Genomic DNA, 23,004 nt, shown 5'->3' with positions numbered 1-23,004 from the left:
TGCAGTGCTTTGTCATTAGGCTGAATAGTGAAATAAGGCACAGACACACGCGCTAGGGAGGTAGTGTAGGAATAAAACCCACAGAAAGCTTACTTACAGCTGGCCTCCTGCCCGTGAAACACACCCCATAATCTACTGTACAGTCCCTGTTCAATACCCTGAGCCCCAGAGAAACCATATCAAATCTGCCTCGCTGGCTGATTCTACAGACGAAAATTAAGACAAATAGGTAGTTTAATACGAGAGATAGACTTCTAGAAGTGCCCTAGCTTTACACACAAACGTATTTATTTCAAATTTCGTGCACAAATTTGTTTACATCCCTGTTAGTGAGCATTTCTCCATTGCCAAGATAATCCATCCACCTGACAGGTATGGCATATCAACAAGCAGATTAAACAGCATGATCATTACACAGGTGCACCTTGTGCTGGGGAAAATAAAAGGCCACTCTAAAATGTGCAGTTGTGTCACACAACACAATGCCACAGATGTCTCAAGTTGAGGGAGCGTGCAAATGGCATGCTGACTGCAGGAATGTCCACCAGAGCTGTTGCCAGAAAATTTAAAGTTAATTTCTCAACCACAAGCTGCCTCCAACGTTGTTTTAGAGAATTTGGCAGTACGTCCAAATTGGCCTCGCAACCGCAGACCACGTCAGCCCAGAACCTCTACATCCGGCTTCTTCATCTGCGGTATCATGTGAGACCAGCCACTTGGACAGCTGATGAAACTGTGGGTTTGCACAACCAAAGAATTTCTGCACAAACTGTCAGAAACCGTATCAAGGAAGCTCATCTGCATACTTGTCGTACTCCCCAGCGTCTTGACCCGCCTACAGTTCGGCCCCAAGTTGCAAGGACCTGTACACAATTCCTGGACTCTTAAAATGTCCCATGTCTTCCATGGCCTGCATACTCTACTCATCAGACATGTCACCCATTGAGCATGTTTGGGACACTCTGGATCGACGTGTACGACAGTGTGTTCCAGTTTCCACCAATATACAGCAACTTCGCACAGCCAATGAAGAGAATTGGGACAACATTCCACAGACCACAATCAACAGCCTGATCAACTCTATGTGAAGGAGATGTGTTGCACTGCATGAGGCACATTGTGGTCACACCAGATACTGACTAGATATCTGATCCACGCTCCTACCTTTTTTTTTACAGTATCTGTGACCAACAGATGCATATCTGTATTCTCAGTCATGTGAAATCCATAGATTAAGGCCTAATGAATTTATTTCAATTGACTGATTTGCTTATATGAACTGTAACTCAGTAAAATCTTTGAAATTGTTGCATGTTGCGTTTATAATTTTTATTCAGTGTATTTTATTAGTGGAGTGCTGGAGAATGGAGGATGTTGACAGACCTCTATCTACAACCTTGACCTTCTCTTGGTTGGATCCATCACGTCTCTACAGATGAAGAGAGAAGATGTAGAAGGAACCAGAGAATGACTGGTCTGAGCCCGTAGCCACAAAGCATCTCAGAGTAGAAGTGCTGATCTAGGAGCAGTTCTACCTTTTAAATCATAGTTTATAATATGACATGAACAGATCCAAGATCAGCTTTGATTGTGATTGCTGCAGAGTGAATGTTAACGTCAGCTAAATGAGACAGGGCCAGCTGTTACGGAGTCTAGTTGATAGGTAATCGACTAGCCGGACTGTTCCCCGGACTCCAGTTGTAGGGGTTTGTACAATGCACAAACAAGGCTATTGAACCTGACATTGGTGTCTGTCTTTATTCCTTTATTCAACATATCATACTGAAACATGGTATCAGAAGTGGCTCGGAAAACACACGTTTGTTAGTTTTGTAGCTAAGTAAAGTATAGGTGCAGTTACGTTCCATATGCGAACACACGCCGTTTCCACCTCACAACACTGATCAACTCGTTGTTAGCTGGCTAGCTAGCATCACTACCTACTTCGATGACTGAAGGCAAAGAAATCTCATATTCCATTGCTATGGCAGCGAACATTCCGCCACCAAATCCCATGGTTCTCACAGGGGACTGGAATACTAATTGGGACAACTTCAGGGATGAATTCGAGGACTATGCGCTGGCGACCGGTCTACATGAGAAACCCAACGAGGTACAAGCTGCAACTCTGAGGAGTTTAATGGGCAGCGAATGCAGGCATATCTACTGGCACAATCTCACCCTCACAGCACGACAACAGTGTGATGCAAAGGCTATATTGGATGCATTGGAGAATTACTTCAAACCCGCCAGAAACGTAATTTACGAGCGGTTCGTTTTCGGAAGCTGCAAACAGGAAGAGGGTGAGACAGTACACAACTTTGTAACCCGTTTGAGAGAGAAATCCGCCACTTGTGAATATGGGGGATTGAAGATGAATTGATTCGTGACAAAACAGTGCTGGGAATTGCAAATGAGGATACACGCCGGCGTCTACTGAGAGAGAGAGGCTTAACATTAGTAACTGCCATTGAAATGTGCCGCACTGCTGAAGTCACTGACATGAGAATGAGAGCAATGGAAATCGAAACCCCACGCACCGACGTTGATACTGTTCACGCTGTTGCTAGGCAGACATTCAGAATAAACCAATCGAGGCAGAGCAATTCACCACGAACGGTGAACACAGAGAGCCCCGTAGCATGTAAATACTGTGGGAATACACACACACACACACACACACGTGGCAAAGAGCACTGCCCTGCCTACGGAAAACCATGCAGAGCTTGTGGAACTAATAATCATTTTGCAAAAGTGTGTCTCAAAAGCAAAAGAAGGCTGAGTGAGGGCAAGATTCACTGTGTTGATGATGTCACTCAATGTTCAGAGCTGAACAGTGAAAGTGACATTTACATGCATGAATCCATTGGAGCTGTACACTCAAGAGGGAAGAAATGGTTTGTGACACTACGATTACACAACAAGCAACAACGTCAACTGGATTCTGGTGCTACATGCAACGTAATGAGCTACAAAGACAAAATCAATCTGGCACCTGACACACATCTATTGCCCAGCGATACTAGACTAAAGCTGTACTCAGGAGAGCTAATGAGCTCTATGGGCACCTTTGAGACCGAATGTGTTATTCGGGGACGCAAACACAAGCTGGAGTTTGAGATTGTAAAAACCAACATCCTCTCCTCTCAGGCTCTACATGCGAACGCCTGGGACTGATGCAGTTCACTGTACCAAATGACCTGCACATTGTGGATCATGTCCAGCATGGACCCCTGTCCAAACAACAACTACTCAGCAGATATGACAATGTATTCAACATGCCCGTTGAATCAGTGCCTGGGGAGGTACACTTTGAAGTGGATGAGAGCATCACTCCAGTCCAGTGTGCTCCTCGCAATGTGCCCATTGCAATGAAAGTGGCTGTGAAGGCCCAGCTGGACAAGTATGAGGCCGATGGCCACATGACATCTGTGACTGAACCAACTGACTGGATCAGCAATATGGTCATAGTGAAAAAAAACAGAGAAGCTGAGGGTCTGCATCGACCCAAAGCATCTGAACCAAGCACTGAAACGATCCCACTACATCATGCCGACACTAGAGGATGTCCTCTATAAGCATCCCAAGGCCAGGATTTTCACCTTGGTGGATGCCCGAGATGCATTCCTTCAATGCAAGCTGGATGAAGAAAGCAGCCTCATGACTACCTTCTGGACCCCCTGGGGTCAGAAACGCTGGCTCAAGCTCCCGTTTGGTGTCTCAGTGGCGCCTGAGATATACCAACGTAAGCAGCACGAGTTACTGGCTGGGCTCAAGGGCATTGAACCCATCGCCGATGATGTCCTGATCGTAGGCTGTGGTGACACAGACGAAGAAGCAGAACGCGACCACGATGTGAAGTTCCTGGCACTGATGGAGCGCTGCCGATCAGTTAAGCTTCGCCTTGGCCTGAAGAAGCTGCAGTTCAAGGTGAAAGACGTCCACTTCCATGGCCACATTCTCTCGGCAAAAGGCCTGAAGCCGGACCCAGACAAGGTCAGAGCGATCCTCGACATGCCAAACCCGTCTGATGCAAAATGAGTACAGCGTCTCATCGGCTTTGCAAACTATCTTGCAAAGTTCATGCCACACCTATCAGCAGTCTGTGAGCCTCTGCACTGGTTGCTAGACAAAGACACACCATGGCACTGGCTACCCAAGCACGAGGCCGCAGTGCAGGAGATGAAATCTCTGGCTTCATCCATGCCAGTGTTGCGCTACTACGACGTCATGAAGCCTGTCACAATCCAGAGCGACTCCAGCCAAAGGGGACTTGGATGCTGCCTTATGCAGGAAGACCAGCCAGTTGCGTTTGCCTCGAGAGCGCTCACCCCCACCGAACAAAACTATGCACAAATTGAGAAAGAGTGCCTCAGCATCGTCTTCTCCTGCCAGCGATTTCATCACTACTTATATGGGCGAGACCTGGTCACCGCTGAAACTGACCACAAACCACTCATTGCCATATTCAGTAAACCTCTCAACGCGCCCAAGAGGCTTCAAAGCATGCTCCTGACTCTGCAAAACTACAGCCTGAAGGTCATTTACAAGCCAGGACCAGAGATGTACATCAGCGACACACTGAGCAGGGCAACAACACAATGTACAGGCAGAGGCACTGTCTATGAGCGGCAGGCCATCTGTTCGCTACAGCAGGAACAACAAGATGTTAAACAGATCAATCAGGCAGACTACTTAAACGTCACAGATCACCGCCTAGCCCAGATAAGGCAACACACTGACAAGGACGAACACCTACAGTCACTGAAGTCCATGGCTCTCGCAGGTTGCCCATACCTGAAAGAGGAGACATCTTTCACAGTGAGAGAATACTGGACCTTTCGAGATGAGATCAGCGTGCAAAATGGCATCTTGTTCAGAGGTCAGAAGGTCATTATTCCCAAATCACTACGTCCAGAGATGCTTACCCGCATACACTCCAGTCACGTTGGAGGTGACGCATGCTACCACCAGGCTCGTGAAACATTATACTGCCCAAACATGCAAGCAGATATTAAAGACTTTGTCAGCAACTGTACCACATGCAACGAGTACGCTCATGAACAGCAAAAGGAAACCATGATGTCACACGAACTGCCCACAAGGGCCTGGCAAATCGTCAGCATGGACTTATTCAGCCACAGACAAAAGGACTCTCTTCTCATCGTTGATCACTACTCTGACTTTTGGGAAATTGAACTGCTCCCCGACTTGTCTGCAGAGACAGTCATAAAGCGCTGCAAGGCGCAGTTTGCAAGGCAAGGTCAGCCTGACAAGGTAATCACGGACAATGGCCCACAATTCACTGCACAGTTCAAGCGTTTCGCCTCAGAATGAGAGTTTGACCACGTGACCTCCTCGCCAAGACACCCAAAAGCAAATGGCAAGGCAGAATCAGCTGTCAAGATTGCAAAAAACCTGTTAAGCAAGGCCTTGCGCGACAGCAACAACCCATGGAAAGCGATCTTACAGTGGAGGAACACACCCACCGAAAACATGGACAGCAGCCCAGCACAACGCCTTCTGTCCAGACGTCTGAAGACTACCATCCCTGTAGCTAACAAGCTACTTGAGCCCTGCGCCATGGTTGGCGTCACGGACAAACAGCGTCACAGAAAGCAGCTCGCTAAGTGCTTCTACGACCGGACTGCTCGAGACTTACCAGAGCTGGAGGTGGGTGAAACGATAAGGATGAAACCGCTGCCGGGAGACCACACAGGACTTTGGAGGCTGGGCACATGCCTGCAGAGAGTTGCGCCACGTTCTTACCTGGTGGATGTTGGTGGCTCCCTCTATCATCGCAATCGGGTGGATCTGCGCGTAGCAGAGCAGACAAACCAGAACACGCCATACACTCACCTAGATGAGCTGGATCACAGTCCAGGCCTAAGGGTAAGGGGCGCAGAATTGAGACATGGGCCAACTGAAGGTGAGGTTTCTACCCCACCAAGCTCTCCAGCTCGTGCCCCTAATCCTACCCCTGTCAGAGCCAATACTTACTCACGGGTGGGTCGGCTGTGCAAGCCACCGGACAGGCTTACTCTGTAAGCAAGGGACTGTTAACTTGCCCTGGGTTAATTAAAATATATATTTTTTCTTAAATAATAAAATTAAAAAAGGAAGATGACAACTGAAGTAAAAAGAAAATGTTATGCTTTTTCTATTGTTATGACCTGACTTAAGAACTTAATGTTACGCCTTTATGTTTGCACTTTCTATTGAAAAGGATGATGTTACGGAGTCTAGTTGATAGGTAATCGACTAGCCGGACTGTTCCCCGGACTCCAGTTGTAGGGGTTTGTACAATGCACAAACAAGGCTATTGAACCTGACATTGGTGTCTGTCTTTATTCCTTTATTCAACATATCATACAGAAACACCAGCCAGACCCTGCTGCTGTTGACTCCAGTCAAACTGCTGTGGGCTCCTAGAATATAGTACAGGATGCATACCTCGCTACAGTAATTCAGAATGCTGTATACTGCCCAATTTGCTTTAGGAGGCCATTGGATTTAGCTGTACGGTAACATGATTTCTGACCCCTAGATAATGCTTCTGTAGTCTACACACATCACTGTTCTTTCACTCACCCCTACTTGCTTCAGTCATAGAAACATTTAACTGCCAGTGCAATGCTCTGTTTTGAATATAAATCAGGCCATCGGTTCTATTATCGTCATGGAGGAAGTAAATCCACGCTGCAGGGAGTATTTACCCTGTTTGGATGCAGCGTCCAACATCTCTGCGGCAGGTTTACTCGAGTCATTTACTTTTAAATCACAGGATTTTTCATTAAAGCAGTCAAATGACTTGTTAAACATGTATCAACGTAATTATTATTATCAAGAGGCACAAGGAGCATAGTTAATCATTTTAAATGAAATATAATTCCGTCCTAAACTACCTTGAGGAACTTCCACTGCCTTAAACTACCTTGAGGAACTTCCACTGCCTTAAACTACCTTGAGGAACTTCCACTGCCTTAAACTACTGAGGAATTTCCACTATTCAGTTGGTGAGAAAGAAATGGTTATAATAATCTGTGCAACTCTCACGTTCTATTTAAAATATGTTCTTAGGATTACAATCTCATTATCACCATTGGGAGTTAACCATGAGACTGAAAGCTGAATAACAAGCATTGATTTTTTTCCAGTGAAAATGTCAGACATTTTTCAATTTATTATTTTCACGTCCCATAATTCATTTCAGTTCATTAGTGTGTAATCTGTTTCTCTGTATTATCGGTGAATGGGCATCATGCCGGGAATACTATCAGTAGCAACAGATGGAAGGGAGAAATGGAAGGCTTTGGAATGTGATTGAGGTTATGTTCTTTGCAGGCCTTTATACACTACAAACACACAGTAGTCGGGAAAGAAAGAAAGGCAAAGTCAGTTTAAGAAGGGAGAAGAAGGTCCCTGGTGACATTAGGGTGTTTTCTGTTGGAAAATCAAAGAGGTTCCTCTCCATCCCTAGAGGGGTGACTTTGATTGACAGGTCATCTCTAGGAAACAGCTCTGTCTGAGGGTGGCACTACCCCATCTTGCACCACCAATTGAACTTTGAGAGTAAACGGTAACTGTGAGGAACCTTTGATTGATAGGAAGGAGACTGGTTCATTTTCTGATTGACAGAGGCATAGAGACAAGCTCCATTTTGATTTTTTTATTTTATTTTTATTTATTTCACCTTTATTTAACCAGGTAGGCTAGTTGAGAACAAGTTCTCATTTGCAACTGCGACCTGGCCAAGATAAGGCATAGCAGTGTGAACAGACAACACAGAGTTACACATGGAGTAAACAATTAACAAGTCAATAACACAGTAGAAAAAAGGGGAGTCTATATATACATTGTGTGCAAAAGGCATGAGAAGGTAGGCAAATAATTACAATTATGCAGATTAACACTGGAGTGATAAATGATCAGATGGTTATGTACAGGTAGAGATATTGGTGTGCAAAAGAGCAGAAAAATAAATAAATAAAAACAGTATGGGGATGAGGTAGGTGAAAATGGGTGGGCTATTTACCAATAGACTATGTACAGCTGCAGCGATCGGTTAGCTGCTCAGATAGCAGATGTTTGAAGTTGGTGAGGGAGATAAAAGTCTCCAACTTCAGCGATTTTTGCAATTCGTTCCAGTCACAGGCAGCAGAGAACTGGAACGAAAGGCGGCCAAATGAGGTGTTGGCTTTAGGGATGATCAGTGAGATACACCTGCTGGAGCGCGTGCTACGGATGGGTGTTGCCATCGTAACCAGTGAACTGAGATAAGGCGGAGCTTTACCTAGCATGGACTTGTAGATGACCTGGAGCCAGTGGGTCTGGCGACGAATATGTAGCGAGGGCCAGCCGACTAGAGCATACAAGTCGCAGTGGTGGGTGGTATAAGGTGCTTTAGTGACAAAACGGATGGCACTGTGATAAACTGCATCCATTTTGCTGAGTAGAGTGTTGGAAGCAATTTTGTAGATGACATCGCCGAAGTCGAGGATCGGTAGGATAGTCAGTTTTACTAGGGTAAGTTTGGCGGCGTGAGTGAAGGAGGCTTTGTTGCGGAATAGAAAGCCGACTCTTGATTTGATTTTCGATTGGAGATGTTTGATATGGGTCTGGAAGGAGAGTTTAGAGTCTAGCCAGACACCTAGGTACTTATAGATGTCCACATATTCAAGGTCGGAACCATCCAGGGTGGTGATGCTGGTCAGGCGTGCGGGTGCAGGCAGCGAACGGTTGAAAAGCATGCATTTGGTTTTACTAGCGTTTAAGAGCAGTTGGAGGCCACGGAAGGAGTGCTGTATGGCATTGAAGCTCGTTTGGAGGTTAGATAGCACAGTGTCCAAGGACGGGCCAGAAGTATATAGAATGGTGTCGTCTGCGTAGAGGTGGATCAGGGAATCGCCCGCAGCATGAGAATATATCATTGATATATACAGAGAAAAGAGTCGGCCCGAGAATTGAACCCTGTGGCACCCCCATAGAGACTGCCAGAGGACTTCTGCCCAGATCTAATCTCCTTATATTTCAGATAAACCTTTTCTTAACTGGAGGCTTTTAGCCGAATCAAACTAGTGGGGAATGCGGAGGTTAGAAACTAGTGTTTGATCATGAGGTACCACCTCAAAAGGCAGCCAGCATACAACAGAACATCCTATTTTCTACGATCTAGAACATAGAATCTATGTAGAGCAACCCCTCCCTCCATCGCATCCCATAAGCCCCCCCCCCAAAGCCTCTTCAGCCCCCACACAAACAGAAGTGTAGACTCACCAGGGACATAGTACAATTTGTGTAGGCCTCTAAGCCCTGTTTGCACCAAAGGCCTACTCTCATCCCCCTACTCTGCCCTAAGCACCATAACCTACACTAATCACATTAACAGCTGGCATTCAGTGAGAGAGGAGGGAAGGAAGTGCGTTAAGACAAATACAAACACAGAAAGTTACAGACCCAGATAGGGCATGATATTGAGTGGGATAGAGGGTGTACAGGGTATTACGCTGCTCTGGTAAAAGTTATTGATTGATAGCCAGTAGCCATTAAAGTTTGTCAGTACCTCTCCCCGATAACAGCAGAGTGAAAGGGAAGTGTGATGAAGTTGGCCGTTACCTCGTGCACATAAGGTTTCTTGAAATCAGAAACAGTTCCTCGACATTTTGAATTAGTCAATAAATAGATAAATACAGGTTAAAAATCTGAGCTAAAATGCTGAAACAACAATTAAAATATCATAAAATCTAGCAAAGATGCTTTCCTCTATCCTTGCTTCCAACTAACGCCTTTTTATTTAACAGCCGTTGGCATCCTATATGTTGCATTACCACCCCCAACTGAACTATAGTATAGATCCATTACACTGTGATATAAAAAGGAAACCAGGAAAAAAATATATATATACATATTTTTAATTACCCTACCAACTAACCCTATACTCATTAAAAAACTTTATTCCACTACTTTAACCCTCTCTGATCCAACCCCAGGCCGACGACCTGAGAGGACGGGACACTACCACTCAACACACCCTGTAACTCTTCTGAAGTCAAATCTCCTACCCCCAAGAACTTCTCTGCAGCTGCCACCACAACATCTATTTTCTGTGACTGTACGTTCCATCTCTGCGGTACAGTTGATAACCATTGCTATGAATGCTAAAAAGCCAACCTTAATGAAACATATCACTCATTAGCCAATCCCTCTGTTCTGTCACAAAACTACTATTCACAGGGATCCTCTCAGAATCACTCACCCTTCATCCCTCCTCTACCCTTCTTCACTACCTCATCATACGACACCTTCTGCACTACTCTGACCCTGGTCACCTCAACCTGCCTCTCTCGTACCGGACACTCCGTCTGCGTCACACCAAACGGCGGGCGTCACAAACACCAGGAACCTTCAACTGCTCCACCTCCACACTTAACGCTACCCCAGAAATCATTCCCTCCAACGGTGCCCTGTACCTAAGCGTAAAACAAGATACAGGTCTTTCCCCAAATTGCATCACACGGAGCGCCTGCTCCCTTCGACAGATTCACACCCATCCTCTGCCTCCCTCAGTCTTTTCAACCTCACCTCTCATTCCCTCCAATCCTCCTCCTTTGTCCAATTACCGACTTGACCTGACAATCTTCTACTTTTCAAGTCTAAATCTCTTATTTTTGCCTCATCAAGGGAAATCCTATGCCCTATACTCGACCTACAGTCGTCCACTATCCCCAGGTCCGTTCCATGATATAATGGAGGTCTGCAAACATACCTTTAAGGTGCATTTAAGGTCAATCACGGTTTACAACATTAGCTCCACATTACTAAATCCTCTTCCTCCTGAGGAAGAAAAAAAAAAAGAGCCCTACTAACTTCTAAAAGACCCCAAACACATATACACCTGTATTCAATCAACTCAAATTGGTGGGAGGGACCTATAATTACACAATTAGCCAATCCGTATTCTACACACATTACCCACACATTCAATTGACACTCTTAACTGCTGCAGGTGACATGGTGGGAAAACACGTTAACTATGGCAGAATATGAAATATGACTGAAAACAGGGCATTTTAACATCACTAACACAGTCACACACAAAATGGGGAATGTTCAATCTTTTAGTGAGGATGTGCCATCATTCTCAGAGAAACTATTAACCAGAGAGGCAGCCAGAGGATAAAAACTCACTCTCCACCCTCGGCCCTCTACAAACCAACCACCATAATGGCTTTTAACATGGCGCCTGAGGGGGTGCTTAAGAGGGAAGGATCTTAATATTGAGTCTTCAATAATAGCTCCTCCATGGGAACTCAAGATGATAATTCAGCCATTACCATTAAGCAGATGTGCAGTACTTAAAGTGAGACTGGGATGGGAATTCAAATGCGTGCATAATAATAGCTATAGAGCACCGGGTCAATTGGATCCCCTTCATATGGCTGAGTGGCATGTTCCCAGGCATGGCTGCTCCTTCGTATGGCTGAGTGGCATGTTTCCCAGGCATGGCTGCTCCTTCATATGGCTGAGTGGCATGTTTCCCAGGCATGGCTCCTCCTTCATATGGCTAAGTGGCATGTTTCCCAGGCTCCTTCATGCGGCTAAGTGGAAGGTTTCCCAGGCATGGCTGCTCCTTCGTCTGGCTGAGTGGCATGTTTCCCAGGCATGGCTGCTCCTTCATATGGCTAAGTGGCATGTTTCCCAGGCTCCTTCATGCGGCTAAGTGGCATGTTTCCCAGGCATGACTGCTCCTTCGTATGGCTGAGTGGCATGTTTCCCAGGCATGACTGCTCCTTCGTATGGCTGAGTGGCATGTTTCCCAGGCATGACTGCTCCTTCGTATGGCTGAGTGGCATGTTTCCTAGGCATGACTGCTCCTTCGTATGGCTAAGTGGCATGTTTCCCAGGCATGGCTGCTCCTTCGTATGGCTAAGTGGCATGTTTCCCAGGCATGGCTGCTCCTTCGTATGGCTAAGTGGCATGTTTCCCAGGCGTGGCTGCTCCTTCGTATGGCTAAGTGGCATGTTTCCCAGGCATGACTGCTCCTTCGTATGGCCGAGTGGCATGTTTCCCAGGCATGGCTGCTCCTTCGTATGGCTGAGTGGCATGTTTCCCAGGCATGGCTGCTCCTTCATGCGGCTGAGTGGCATGTTTCCCAGGCATGGCTGCTCCTTCGTATGGCCGAGTGGCATGTTTCCCAGGCATGGCTGCTCCTTCATGCGGCTGAGTGGCATGTTTCCCAGGCATGGCTCCTCCTTCATATGGCTAAGTGGCATGTTTCCCAGGCATGGCTGCTCCTTCGTATGGCTGAGTGGCATGTTTCCCAGGCATGGCTGCTCCTTCGTATGGCTGAGTGGCATGTTTCCCAGGCATGACTGCTCCTTCATATGGCTAAGTGGCATGTTTCCCAGGCATGACTGCTCCTTCGTATGGCTGACTGGCATGTTTCCCAGGCATGGCTGCTCCTTCATATGGCTAAGTGGCATGTTTCCCAGGCATGGCTGCTCCTTCATATGGCTAAGTGGCATGTTTCCCAGGCATGACTGCTCCTTCGTATGGCTGAGAGGCATGTTTCCCAGGCATGGCTGCTCCTTCGTATGGCTGAGTGGCATGTTTCCCAGGCTCCTTCATATGGCTAAGTGGCATGTTTCCCAGGCATGGCTGCTCCTTCATATGGCTAAGTGGCATGTTTCCCAGGCATGACTGCTCCTTCGTATGGCTGAGAGGCATGTTTCCCAGGCATGACTGCTCCTTCGTATGGCTGAGTGGCATGTTTCCCAGGCATGACTGCTCCTTCGTATGGCTAAGTGGCATGTTTCCCAGGCATGACTGCTCCTTCGTATGGCTGAGTGGCATGTTTCCCAGGCATGACTGCTCCTTCGTATGGCTGAGTGGCATGTTTCCCAGGCTCCTTCATATGGCTAAGTGGCATGTTTCCCAGGCATGACTGCTCCTTCGTATGGCTGAGTGGCATGTTTCCCAGGCATGACTGCTCCTTCGTATGGCTGAGTGGCATGTTTCCCAGGCATGACTGCTCCTTCGTATGGCTGAGTGGCGTCTCACACGTCCCTCCCTTCAATTCATGGTTCGGTTTGATGGAAACTAAAAGGTTTTCTCCAAAAATAAATTCAACTGAAAGAGTAAGTCAAATATTCCGTTCAACAGTGAAATCCTAAAGACATGAATACTCCGTTTAAGCACATGGTCGATAGCCAGTATTGATTGAGGTAAACACTGTGTAGTCAAGAAGGTGTATGGTAAGAGTCAGAGTGGTGGGACTAGTCCCTCTGTCTGTTCCTTCTTCTTCACCCTATTAGGCTCATAATCACACATGCTGTCACCCACCAACACACCCACAGGTTTCCTCAGCTCAGTGCTACACAGTTGTAAAGGGGCAGATAAGAGATGTGTAATTGAGGATATGGCCTGTAAACTGTGTGCTGGTGATTACTGTACATAAAACATACTGCACATAAAACATACAGTATATAAAACATACTGTATTATCTCCAGGCTGCACAGTAATAGGTGAGGTGATAATGGAATTATGGCCACCTCGCTCTCTCTCCCGCTCTCTTACACACACACATACACGTACACAACCCACACAGAGGGGGCACACTATGTTCCATTAACTGGGCATGCTGTTCTGCCTTGTGCAGCCATTCATTTTCATGATTGGACATTTACTTGCAAACTGTCTTGATTAAAACATTTGAGGATGTAAAAATGAACCGGTTACAACCTGCATAACCCTCTTGCTTCATGTAACCAGCCCTAATGTATTAGACTCAAATATATTACATTGCAGCACAGTACAATGGAATTTTCTTCACGACAGGCCTATCTTTCATAGCCTGGCTGACGCAACTCACGTGACTCACAGCCCAGGGAGAGCTGAGACACACTGGTCTGGACAGGAGGCTATTGTAAATGCAGTATTCGCTCAGAAATTGAGCGGACGCATTGATTGGTTCTCTCAAAAGTTGCATCGATTGGTTCTCTCAAAAGTAACTTTTGAGAGAACCAATCAATGCATCCGCTCAATTTCTGAGCGATTTGAAAATCCAACAGTTATAATGGAAGGGGGCAGTGCTCAGGGCTGTGTGCGGCTGTCCATGTGGGTGTTTGTGTGAGAAAGACATAAAGGAAAACCAACCAGGAAAAGCACAGCCCCCTTCATTATCCATGCATCATACCGACAACATCAAGACAGCCTTTCCAGACTCTGAAGTCAGGAGGACTTTGAGTTAGGTGTTAGCCAGACTACATCTTCATGCATTCCCCTACAAAAGAGAAACTCCATGACATGTGTAACAATTGCATTGACACCAGTAGGAAGCGTTTAAAAATCCATCAGTTCTATTTCTTTACAACAAGTTTCTCTTTCTACTATTCACTGCATCGGAATAGACACTTCTAAGATGGAATTTCATGACTATCCTACGAGGCAGAGGGAGATTGAATATAAATGCACTTCTTTGACTGGGCCTGTTTTTGAGCTGCTATTCTATTATCGGTCTGAGGCGATTGCCTGGCCACCGTGCCTTGAGTTTACCCCTGGGTCCTAGCAGGGACGCAATGAATGGAAAGGAATTGAGAGGGAGACAGAGCACACTAACCACAAAATCGCTCACCCATTAAGGACACACACACACACACACACACACACACACACACACACACACACACACACACAGGAGGTCACCTTTTCACCGTGAAAAGCTTGGGATGCTTTGTTCTTCAGAATAAATCCAGATCTTCAAAAGCCAAATGAAACTAAACTCATCTGGCTTTTAATTTCAGCAACTGCAAAGGTTATACAGTATGCCTTATATCAGGACCGGAAATGCACAGCAGGGAGTAAAATATAAAATGTTAATATGGACAGAGAATAAGATTCCCCTCCCACATGCACGCACACACACCCAAGACACACGCGCTGGGATTAATCCAGAAGTGGAAGGCGAATCATACACAGCACAGTTCTGGAATATCTGTCTCAGTGTACCAGTACGCTGCTGCAGTAGGCAAACGTGTGATCAAGACCCTATTCGACGGCTCTGTGACTCAGTAACACCCAAACCCACCTTGCCTGACCTCAAGCAGGGATATGCTTTCAAAAGTAGTGGAAAGATACAGAAGTGTTTTCTTAGTGGATGTGTTAGGAGAGTAAGCCAAGTGTGTGACAGTAGATAAGGGTTGAGTTGCGTTTATATAACTGAGGTTGATATTACACATGTATGGGTAGCATATACAGTTGAAGTCGGAAGTTTACATACACCTTAGCCAATTACACTTAAACTCAGTTTTTCACAATTCCTGACATTTAATCCTAATAAAAATTCCCTGTATTACATCAGTTAGGATCACCACTTTATTTTAAGAATGTGAAATGTCAGAATAATAGTACAGAGAAGGATTTATTTCAGCTTTTATTTATTTCATCACATTCCCAGTGGGTCAGAAGTTTACATACACTCAATTAGTATTTGGTGGCATTGTCTTTAAATTGTTTAACTAGGGTCAAACGTTTCAGGTAGCCTCACACAAGCTTCCCACAAAAAGTTGGGTGAATTTTGGCCCATTCCTCCTGACAGAGCTGGTGTAACTGAGTCAGGTTTGTAGGCCTCCTTTGCTCGCACACGCTTTTTCTGTTCTGCCCACAAATTTTCTATAGGATTGAGGTCAAGGCTTTGTGATGACCACTCCAATACCTTGACTTTGTTGTCCTTAAGCCATTTTGACACAACTTTGGAAGTATGCTTGGGGTCATTGTCCATTTGAAAGACCAATTTGCAAGCAAGCTTTAACTTCCTGACTGATGTCTTGAGATGCTGCTTCAATATATCCACATACCTTTCCTTCCTCATGATGCCATCTATTTTGTGAAGTGCACCAGTCCCTCCTGCAGCAAAGCACCCCCAAAACATGATGCTGCCACCCCCGTGCTTCACGGTTGGGATGGTGTTCTTTGGCTTGCAAACCTCGATCTTTGTCCCCATGTGCAGTTGCAAACCGTAGTCTGGCTTTTTTATGCTGGTTTTGGAGCAGTGGCTTCTTCCTTGCTGAGCGGCCTTTCAGGTTATGTCGATGTAGGACTCGTTTTACTGTGGATATAGATACTTTTGTACCTGTTTCCTCTATCTTCACAAGGTCCTTTGCTGTTCTTCTGGGATTGATTTGCACTTTTGGCACCAAAGTACATTCATCTCTAGGAGACAGAATGCATCTCCTTCCTGAGTGGTATGACGGCTGTGTGGTCCCATGGTTTTTACTCTTGCGTACTATTGCTTGTACAGATGAACCTAGCACCTCAGGCATTTGGAAATTGCTCCCAAGGATGAACCAGACTTGTGAAGGTCTATAATTTTTTTTCTGAGGTCTTGGCTGATTTCTTTTGATTTTCCCATGATGTCAAGTAAAGAGGCACTGACTTTGAAGGTAGTTCTTGAAATACATCCACAGGTACACCTCCAATTGACTCAAATTATGTCAATTAGCCTATCAGAAGCTTCTAAAACCATTACATTTTCTGGAGCTTTCCAAGCTGTTTAAAGGCACAGTCAACCTAGTGTATGTAAACCTCTGACCCCCTGGTATTGTGATACAGTGAATTATAAGTGAAATAATCTGTCTGTAAACAATTGCTGTAAAAATGACTTGTGTCATGCACAAAGTAGATGTCCTAACCGACTTGCCAAATCTATAGTTTGTTAACAAGAAATTTGTGGAGTGGTTGAAAAACTACTTTTAATGACTCCAACCTAAGTGTATGTAAAGTTCCGACTTCAACTGTATAGGGGGTGACAGAATGCTGAGCCACATAAGTTCATCTTGCAAGTCTGGCTGATTGAACTAGAGTACTGGAGCCCCAAGATACAATATAAATGAACAATATAGAGAACAATATATATTGTTTTCTTTAATTGTGTGATTGGAGCCCCTGTAAGTATGTGTCTGTGTAAACTCTGAATTGACTCACCCTGTTCTGGGTCATACTCCTCCACTGTGCTGACGAAGTGTGGTCTGGAGTAGAAGTTGTGGGGGCCAGGCTGCTGGAGCCCTCCCAGGCTGAAGAAGCCCCGCTCGGTAGCAGCACAGCAGGCGAAGGCCCGGCGGCTGGGGATGCAGGGGTAATGCGTCCAGCTCTTCATTTCCAGGTCAAAGGCCTCGAAGGCTGTGACAGGAAGCTTGCCCTGACGCCCACCTGCCAGGGAGGAATGGAGAGAAAGGAGAGAGGGTCAGAAGGAGTGGGCAGCAGGGCATGAGAGAGAAGGAATGAGAGAGGAGAGAGATGACGGGTCAGAATAGGTGGGAGGGACGAGATGTGAGAGCGAGGGAGAAACAGTTATAAAATGAATAATAATAACTAAATAAAAACAACATTGGTACTAAATGGATGGTTGGAAATGGTTGACCTTCATTAGCTGATTCCATATCTGATAGGAGCAGCCAAATATCCTGGGATGTGTTCTCAAATATAAGCTTGGCACCTCCAGATATTAAGATATTTGTATTCTCTTGTTCCATTGGTTTCTCACCTTTCTGATCCTCCCTCTCTCTCTCTGTGACAGCCCCAGGCTCTCTCTCCCCCATGCTCACTCCTGACCCAACAAAACCCACCAAACATGACAGGTACCCAGAGAGAGAGAGAGTGTGTGTGTGTGTGTGTAGTGATGAGTATTCCACTTTGGGTCTGGCTGGCAGTGTGTATAGTGAAGATCATACACCGTGTCAGTCACTCTGCTATGCTGTTGGACCTGCAGGTAGTGAGAAAGGTGTGGATCCTATTGGACTTGGGCTAAAGTTTCTATCCGTGTTTGAGTAGACAGTTTGCACTACAGCATGTCGGTGTCAGAGGCTTGATCAGCCTGGACCTGCCGACAGTATTCCCCCTGTGATCACACACTGATTGCTGACACAGACACAAACCCTGACATGGCGTGCTTCAGGTAATATTCTGGTTTTATTCATGGGCATCACATGTCACAGTCTGTGTATTCAGTTACATACGACATTATTATTCATCCAAAGAAAACAACTCAAAGGGAGGTACCAGACACATCCTACTGTAGTCCAATGAGCCAAGAAAAGTGTTTGTGCCTGTTCAATGAATCATAACACAGAGTAGAGGGACATTAGACGAGTAGCACTGCTTCATTTTTCTAACTGTGTACATTTATTAGATTTACAGTAGGTACATGTACTATATTGTACAGGGGTGTGGTTGTTATATTGTAACAGTATAACAGTGTGATTAGCATAAGGCTAATGAACAGCCCCGGCCCCTCTCCTACTCAGGAAGCTGAAACATGGGAGTCTGGGAAATGCTCTGTGGAAAATGTCACATTTACTACACGTCTTCAGTTCAGATCCCTGGTTGTCACACTGGAGTCCAAAAGTATGGGTCTGCTCTGCAGGCTGAGCCTGTTACCTCTCGCCAGCCAGCGAGCCCTGTCTGGAAGCCCTGCGGTCCTCCATCAGTAGACAGAGAGAGAGAGAGAGAGAGAGAGAGAGAGAGAGAGAGAGAGAGAGAGAGAGAGAGAGAGAGAGAGAGAGAGAGAGAGAGAGAATAAAATACAAGATAGGAGCGAAGAATAGCTACACATTCCGGGCTGTACACCACTCAGAGTAGCAGCTGATGTACAAGATGTTCTCAGAGAGAGTGTATGGATGGGCTCCGAAAAGCTTCTCACAGTGAAGATGGGCAGTATTCACATACACACCCACTCAGACAGCTTTGATGACAGACCGCCATATTGAACTGAACCTCATACACACTGGACTGGGTGAGAACTAACAGTCTGGCAGCCAGAAACACAGTCCCATATGCAAGCAAAATCATTCTGGAAACCAATGCCACTTTATGACAGTTCTATCCATATAAGGTAGTCCGCATACTACAATTTTAGCACCAATCTTATTTTGCCTGTACAACAACGTGTTTGTTTCACATTAAAGTTTATGGACTGCACTGAAAAGGCTACTATATACATGAAAAGGGCATCAACATGTAGCTAGAGTACACTATACATTGTGAACACAGGATCCTTCTCCCACACCTCAGCAGGGTGAAATTGATGAAATGACCCTCGTCCACTTACCCTCAAATCAAATCTTATTAGTCACATGCTGAATACAACCAGTGTAGACCTTACAGTGAAATGCTTACTTACAAGCCCCTAACCAACAATGCAGTTTACAAAAATACGGATGAGAATAAGAAATAAAAGTAACAAGTAATTAAAGAGCAGCAGTAAAATAACAATTACGAGACTATATACAGGGGGGTGCCAATACAGAGTCAATGTGCAGGGGCACCGGTTAGTTGAGGTAGTATGTACATGTAGGTGGAGTTATTAAAATGACTATGCATAGATGATAACAGAGAATAGCAGTGGTGTAAAAGGGGGGGGGGTGCAAATAGTCTGGGTAGCCATTTTATTAGATGTTCAGGAGTCTTATGGCTTGTGGGTAGAAGCTGTTTAAAAGCCTCTTGGACCTAGACTTGGCGCTCCGGTACCGCTTGCCGTGTGGTAACAGAGAGAACAGTCTATGACTAGGGTGGCTAGAGTCTTTGACAATTTTTAGGGCCTTCCTCTGACACCGCCTGGTGTAGAGGTCCTGGATGTCAGGAAGCTTGGCCTCAGTGATGTCCTGGGCCGTTCACACTACGCTCTCTAGTGCCTTGCAGTCGGAGGCTGAGCAGTTGCCATACCAGGTAGTGATGCAACCAGTCGGGATGCTCTTGATGGTGCAGCTGTAGAACCTTTTGAGGATCTGAGGACCCATGCCTAATCTTTTCAGTCTCCTGAGGGGGAATAGGTTATGTCGTGCCCACTTAATGATGGTGTTGGAGTCGAGCCTGGCCGTGCAGTCATGAGTAAACCGGAAGTACAAGAGGGGACTGAGCACGCACCCCTGAGGGGCCCCTGTGTTGAGGATCAGCATGCGGATGTGTTGTTACCCACCCTTAATACCTGGGGCGACCCGTCAGGAAGTACAGGATCCAGTTGCAGAGGGAGGTGTTTAGTCCCAGGGTCATTAGCTTATTGATGACCTTGGAGGGCACTATGGTGTTGACCGCTGAGCTGTAGTCAATGAATAGCATTCTTCTAGGCAGAGTTCCTCTGTCCTGTGTCTGTGTTCTTTTTCCCATCTTAATCTTTTATTTTTATTGGCCAGTCTGAGATATGGCTTTTTCTTTACAAATCTGCCCAGAAGGCCAGCATCCCGGAGTCGCCTCTTCACTGTTGACATTGAGACGGGTGTTTTTCGGGCATATCTATCTGCCAGTTGAAGACTTATGAGGCATCTGTTTCTCAGACTAGACACTTTAATGTACTTATCCTCTTGCTCAGTTGTGCACCGGGGCCTCCCACTCCTCTTTCTATTCTGTTTAGAGACAGTTTGTGCTGTTCTGTGAAGGGAGTAGTACACAGCGCTGTACGATATCTTCAGTTTCTTGGCAATTTCTCACATGGAATGGCCTTCAATTCTCAGAACAAGAATAGATTGACGAGTTTCAGAAGATTGTTCTTTGTTAGCACATATAAAGCACCCACAAGCTACCGGTGGCTGAAAACACAATCATCGTGGGATGAACGAGTGACGAATTTCCAACCAAGTGTGGTCCATTTAAAAATCACTCCTTCCTCCCCCGCCCCTTGCAAGTGTCAACTCGTCAGACGTAATGATACATCATCAGGAATGTCCACTTAATTTCAGGGCAGACGGGATAGGGTGTGTCAGACAGACAGTAACACCAGATGGATGTAACTAACAAACAGACAGACAGACAGACAGACAGACAGACAGACAGACAGACAGACAGACAGACAGACAGACATGTAGCCATGGAGAGGAGGATGTGGTTATACTATTTTGCTGGGAATGGAGATCACTTATGAATATTCATAAGAAGCCATCTTTTTCAAATGTTTTCCCTCCTACACAGCCATATATGTAGATGTCTCTACTCCTACAAGTTAAAAAGTATTCTAAAACTAGGACTGTTGTCCACAGCTGCAGTGCTGGTACCAGTGAATGAACGTGAATAATGACCTATCTGTTTAATCTTTTCTCATGACCTATTTGAAATCAGATCGAACATGTTTGCTCAGAGACTCAGAGAACAGATCTACAGCTGTTCCTCACTCCCTGTCTGTTTTCTTTCTGTCTGTCCCTCACTCCCTGTCTGTTATCTTTCTGTCTGTCCCTCACTCCCTGTCTGTTTTCTTTCTGTCTGTCCCTCACTCCCTGTCTGTTTTCTTTCTGTCTGTCCCTCACTCCCTGTCTGTTTTCTTTCTGTCTGTCCCCTTTCTGTCTGTCCCTCACTCCCTGTCTGTTTTCTTTCTGTCAGTCCCTCACTCCCTATCTGTTTTCTTTCTGTCTGTCCTCTTTCTGTCTGTCCCTCACTCCCTGTCTGTTTTCATTCTGTCTGTCCCTCACTCCCTGTCTGTTTTCATTCTGTCTGTCCCTCACTCCCTGTCTGTTTTCTTTCTGTCTGTCCTCTTTCTGTCTGTCCCTCACTCCCTGTCTGTTTTCATTCTGTCTGTCCCTCACTCCCTGTCTGTTTTCTTTCTGTATGTCCTCTTTCTGTCTGTCCCTCACTCCCTGTCTGTTTTCATTCTGTCTGTCCCTCACTCCCTGTCTGTTTTCTTTCTGTCTGTCCTCTTTCAGTCTGTCCCTCACTCCCTGTCTGTTTTCTTTCTGTCTGTCCCTCACTCCCTGCCTGTTTTTGGAACTCTTACAGAGTGAGTCAAGACTCAGAAAGTTCTGTAGAGCATGAGAGGCTGATGGGCCCGAGCCTTCCCAGACGTCTGAGCAAGAGTGTGTGTGTGTGTGTCTGTGTGTGTTTGTATGTGTGAGTGTTGCTCTCCTATTCAGCACAGGTTCCTCTGATCCTCATGGTCAATTAGAAACGTGCATATTTAAATGTGTGTGGTACAACAGCGTTTACATGTGGAGTGTGTGGCCGTACTGTAGGTCAGATCTGACCAGAGTGACACACAGTTGGGGGAGAGAGAGGGGCCAGTGTTGGCCAGTGCTTGAGCCTGTTTGGCATGGAAGACACGGTGTCCTGAAACATGTCCCGCAGGCTGCCATTTAACTACAGGCCAACAATCTAACTGTGGTCCACCTGCCTAATCTCTCTTTTGACCTCTCTCTGCATGCTGTCTTCTGAGTGGTCAGAGGCGACGATACTGCCATTCCTCTGGGAGGTGACTGGACAGAAGGGGAAGGGATGGGGGTGTGGGGGGATGGGGGAGTGGCCTACCCAGCACGTAGATCTTGTTGCCTCTCAAGAAGGAGGCGGCTCCATAGCGGGGCGTGGGCATAGAGGTCAGGGGCTGCCATTGGTCCTTCTCCGGCTCATAAACCCTCACCAAAGCCTGGGGCGTCGTGTCAGCTGCCATCCCTCCCAGCGCATATACTTTCCCATCTGACAGAGGAGAGAGAGGGAGGGAGGGAGGGAGAGAGGGAGGGAGAAATAGAGGGGGAGAGAGGGAGGGAGTGAGTGCGAGAAGGAGAGATGGGGATAGATAAAGGGAGAGAGTTAAATATTTCCCATGTTGAACTAAAGAGTGGGCGTAATTTCATCAGTTCACAATTCCACTATCCAGAGTGTTAAAAGAATAAAAGTAAAGAACCAACGAAACAAAAATGCACGTTGGTCTCTGACACTAACCTTGCTGTCATGCTGTGCACCTATTCTTGATTAAGATGTGTGTGTGTGATTCATATGTAAACACAATCCATGGGCCTGGTTTAAAAATGCAGATAACCCTGCCTGAAGAAATGTAAATATCTCTGCTGCAGTGACATTAGAATATTAGAAAAAAATAACTGGAGAAAGAAAAACGCAAGCTAAGCAAACATGGCCATCCTGCTGAAACACTGCGGTTGCCAGCCAGATTAAAAGGGAGGGAAAAAGAGACTAGCGAGAGATGGAGCCAAACCCAAACAGATGTCTGCCTTAATGCCACTGAACATTCCTGTCAG

At 46.0% G+C, this 23,004-nt stretch overlaps 1 protein-coding gene across 1 annotated transcript in view; it reads right to left on the bottom strand.

Moving 5' to 3' along the window:
* Positions 1-23,004, bottom strand: part of LOC139417281 (kelch domain-containing protein 8B-like) — a 109,203-nt gene that overhangs the window by 16,047 nt on the left and 70,152 nt on the right. Inside the window, exons 2-3 of the mRNA XM_071166541.1 lie at positions 22,280-22,444; positions 16,982-17,206 (exon numbers count right to left, since the gene is read on the bottom strand). Coding sequence (XP_071022642.1) covers positions 16,982-17,206; positions 22,280-22,444 — 390 coding nt within the window. The remainder of the gene's footprint in view (positions 1-16,981; positions 17,207-22,279; positions 22,445-23,004) is intronic.

Source organism: Oncorhynchus clarkii, chromosome 9 (genome assembly GCF_045791955.1).
Source record: "Oncorhynchus clarkii lewisi isolate Uvic-CL-2024 chromosome 9, UVic_Ocla_1.0, whole genome shotgun sequence".
Lineage (NCBI taxonomy): Eukaryota > Metazoa > Chordata > Actinopteri > Salmoniformes > Salmonidae > Oncorhynchus > Oncorhynchus clarkii.
The sequence above is the reverse complement of the archived record's forward strand: the minus strand, read 5'-3'. Positions and strand labels throughout refer to the sequence as shown.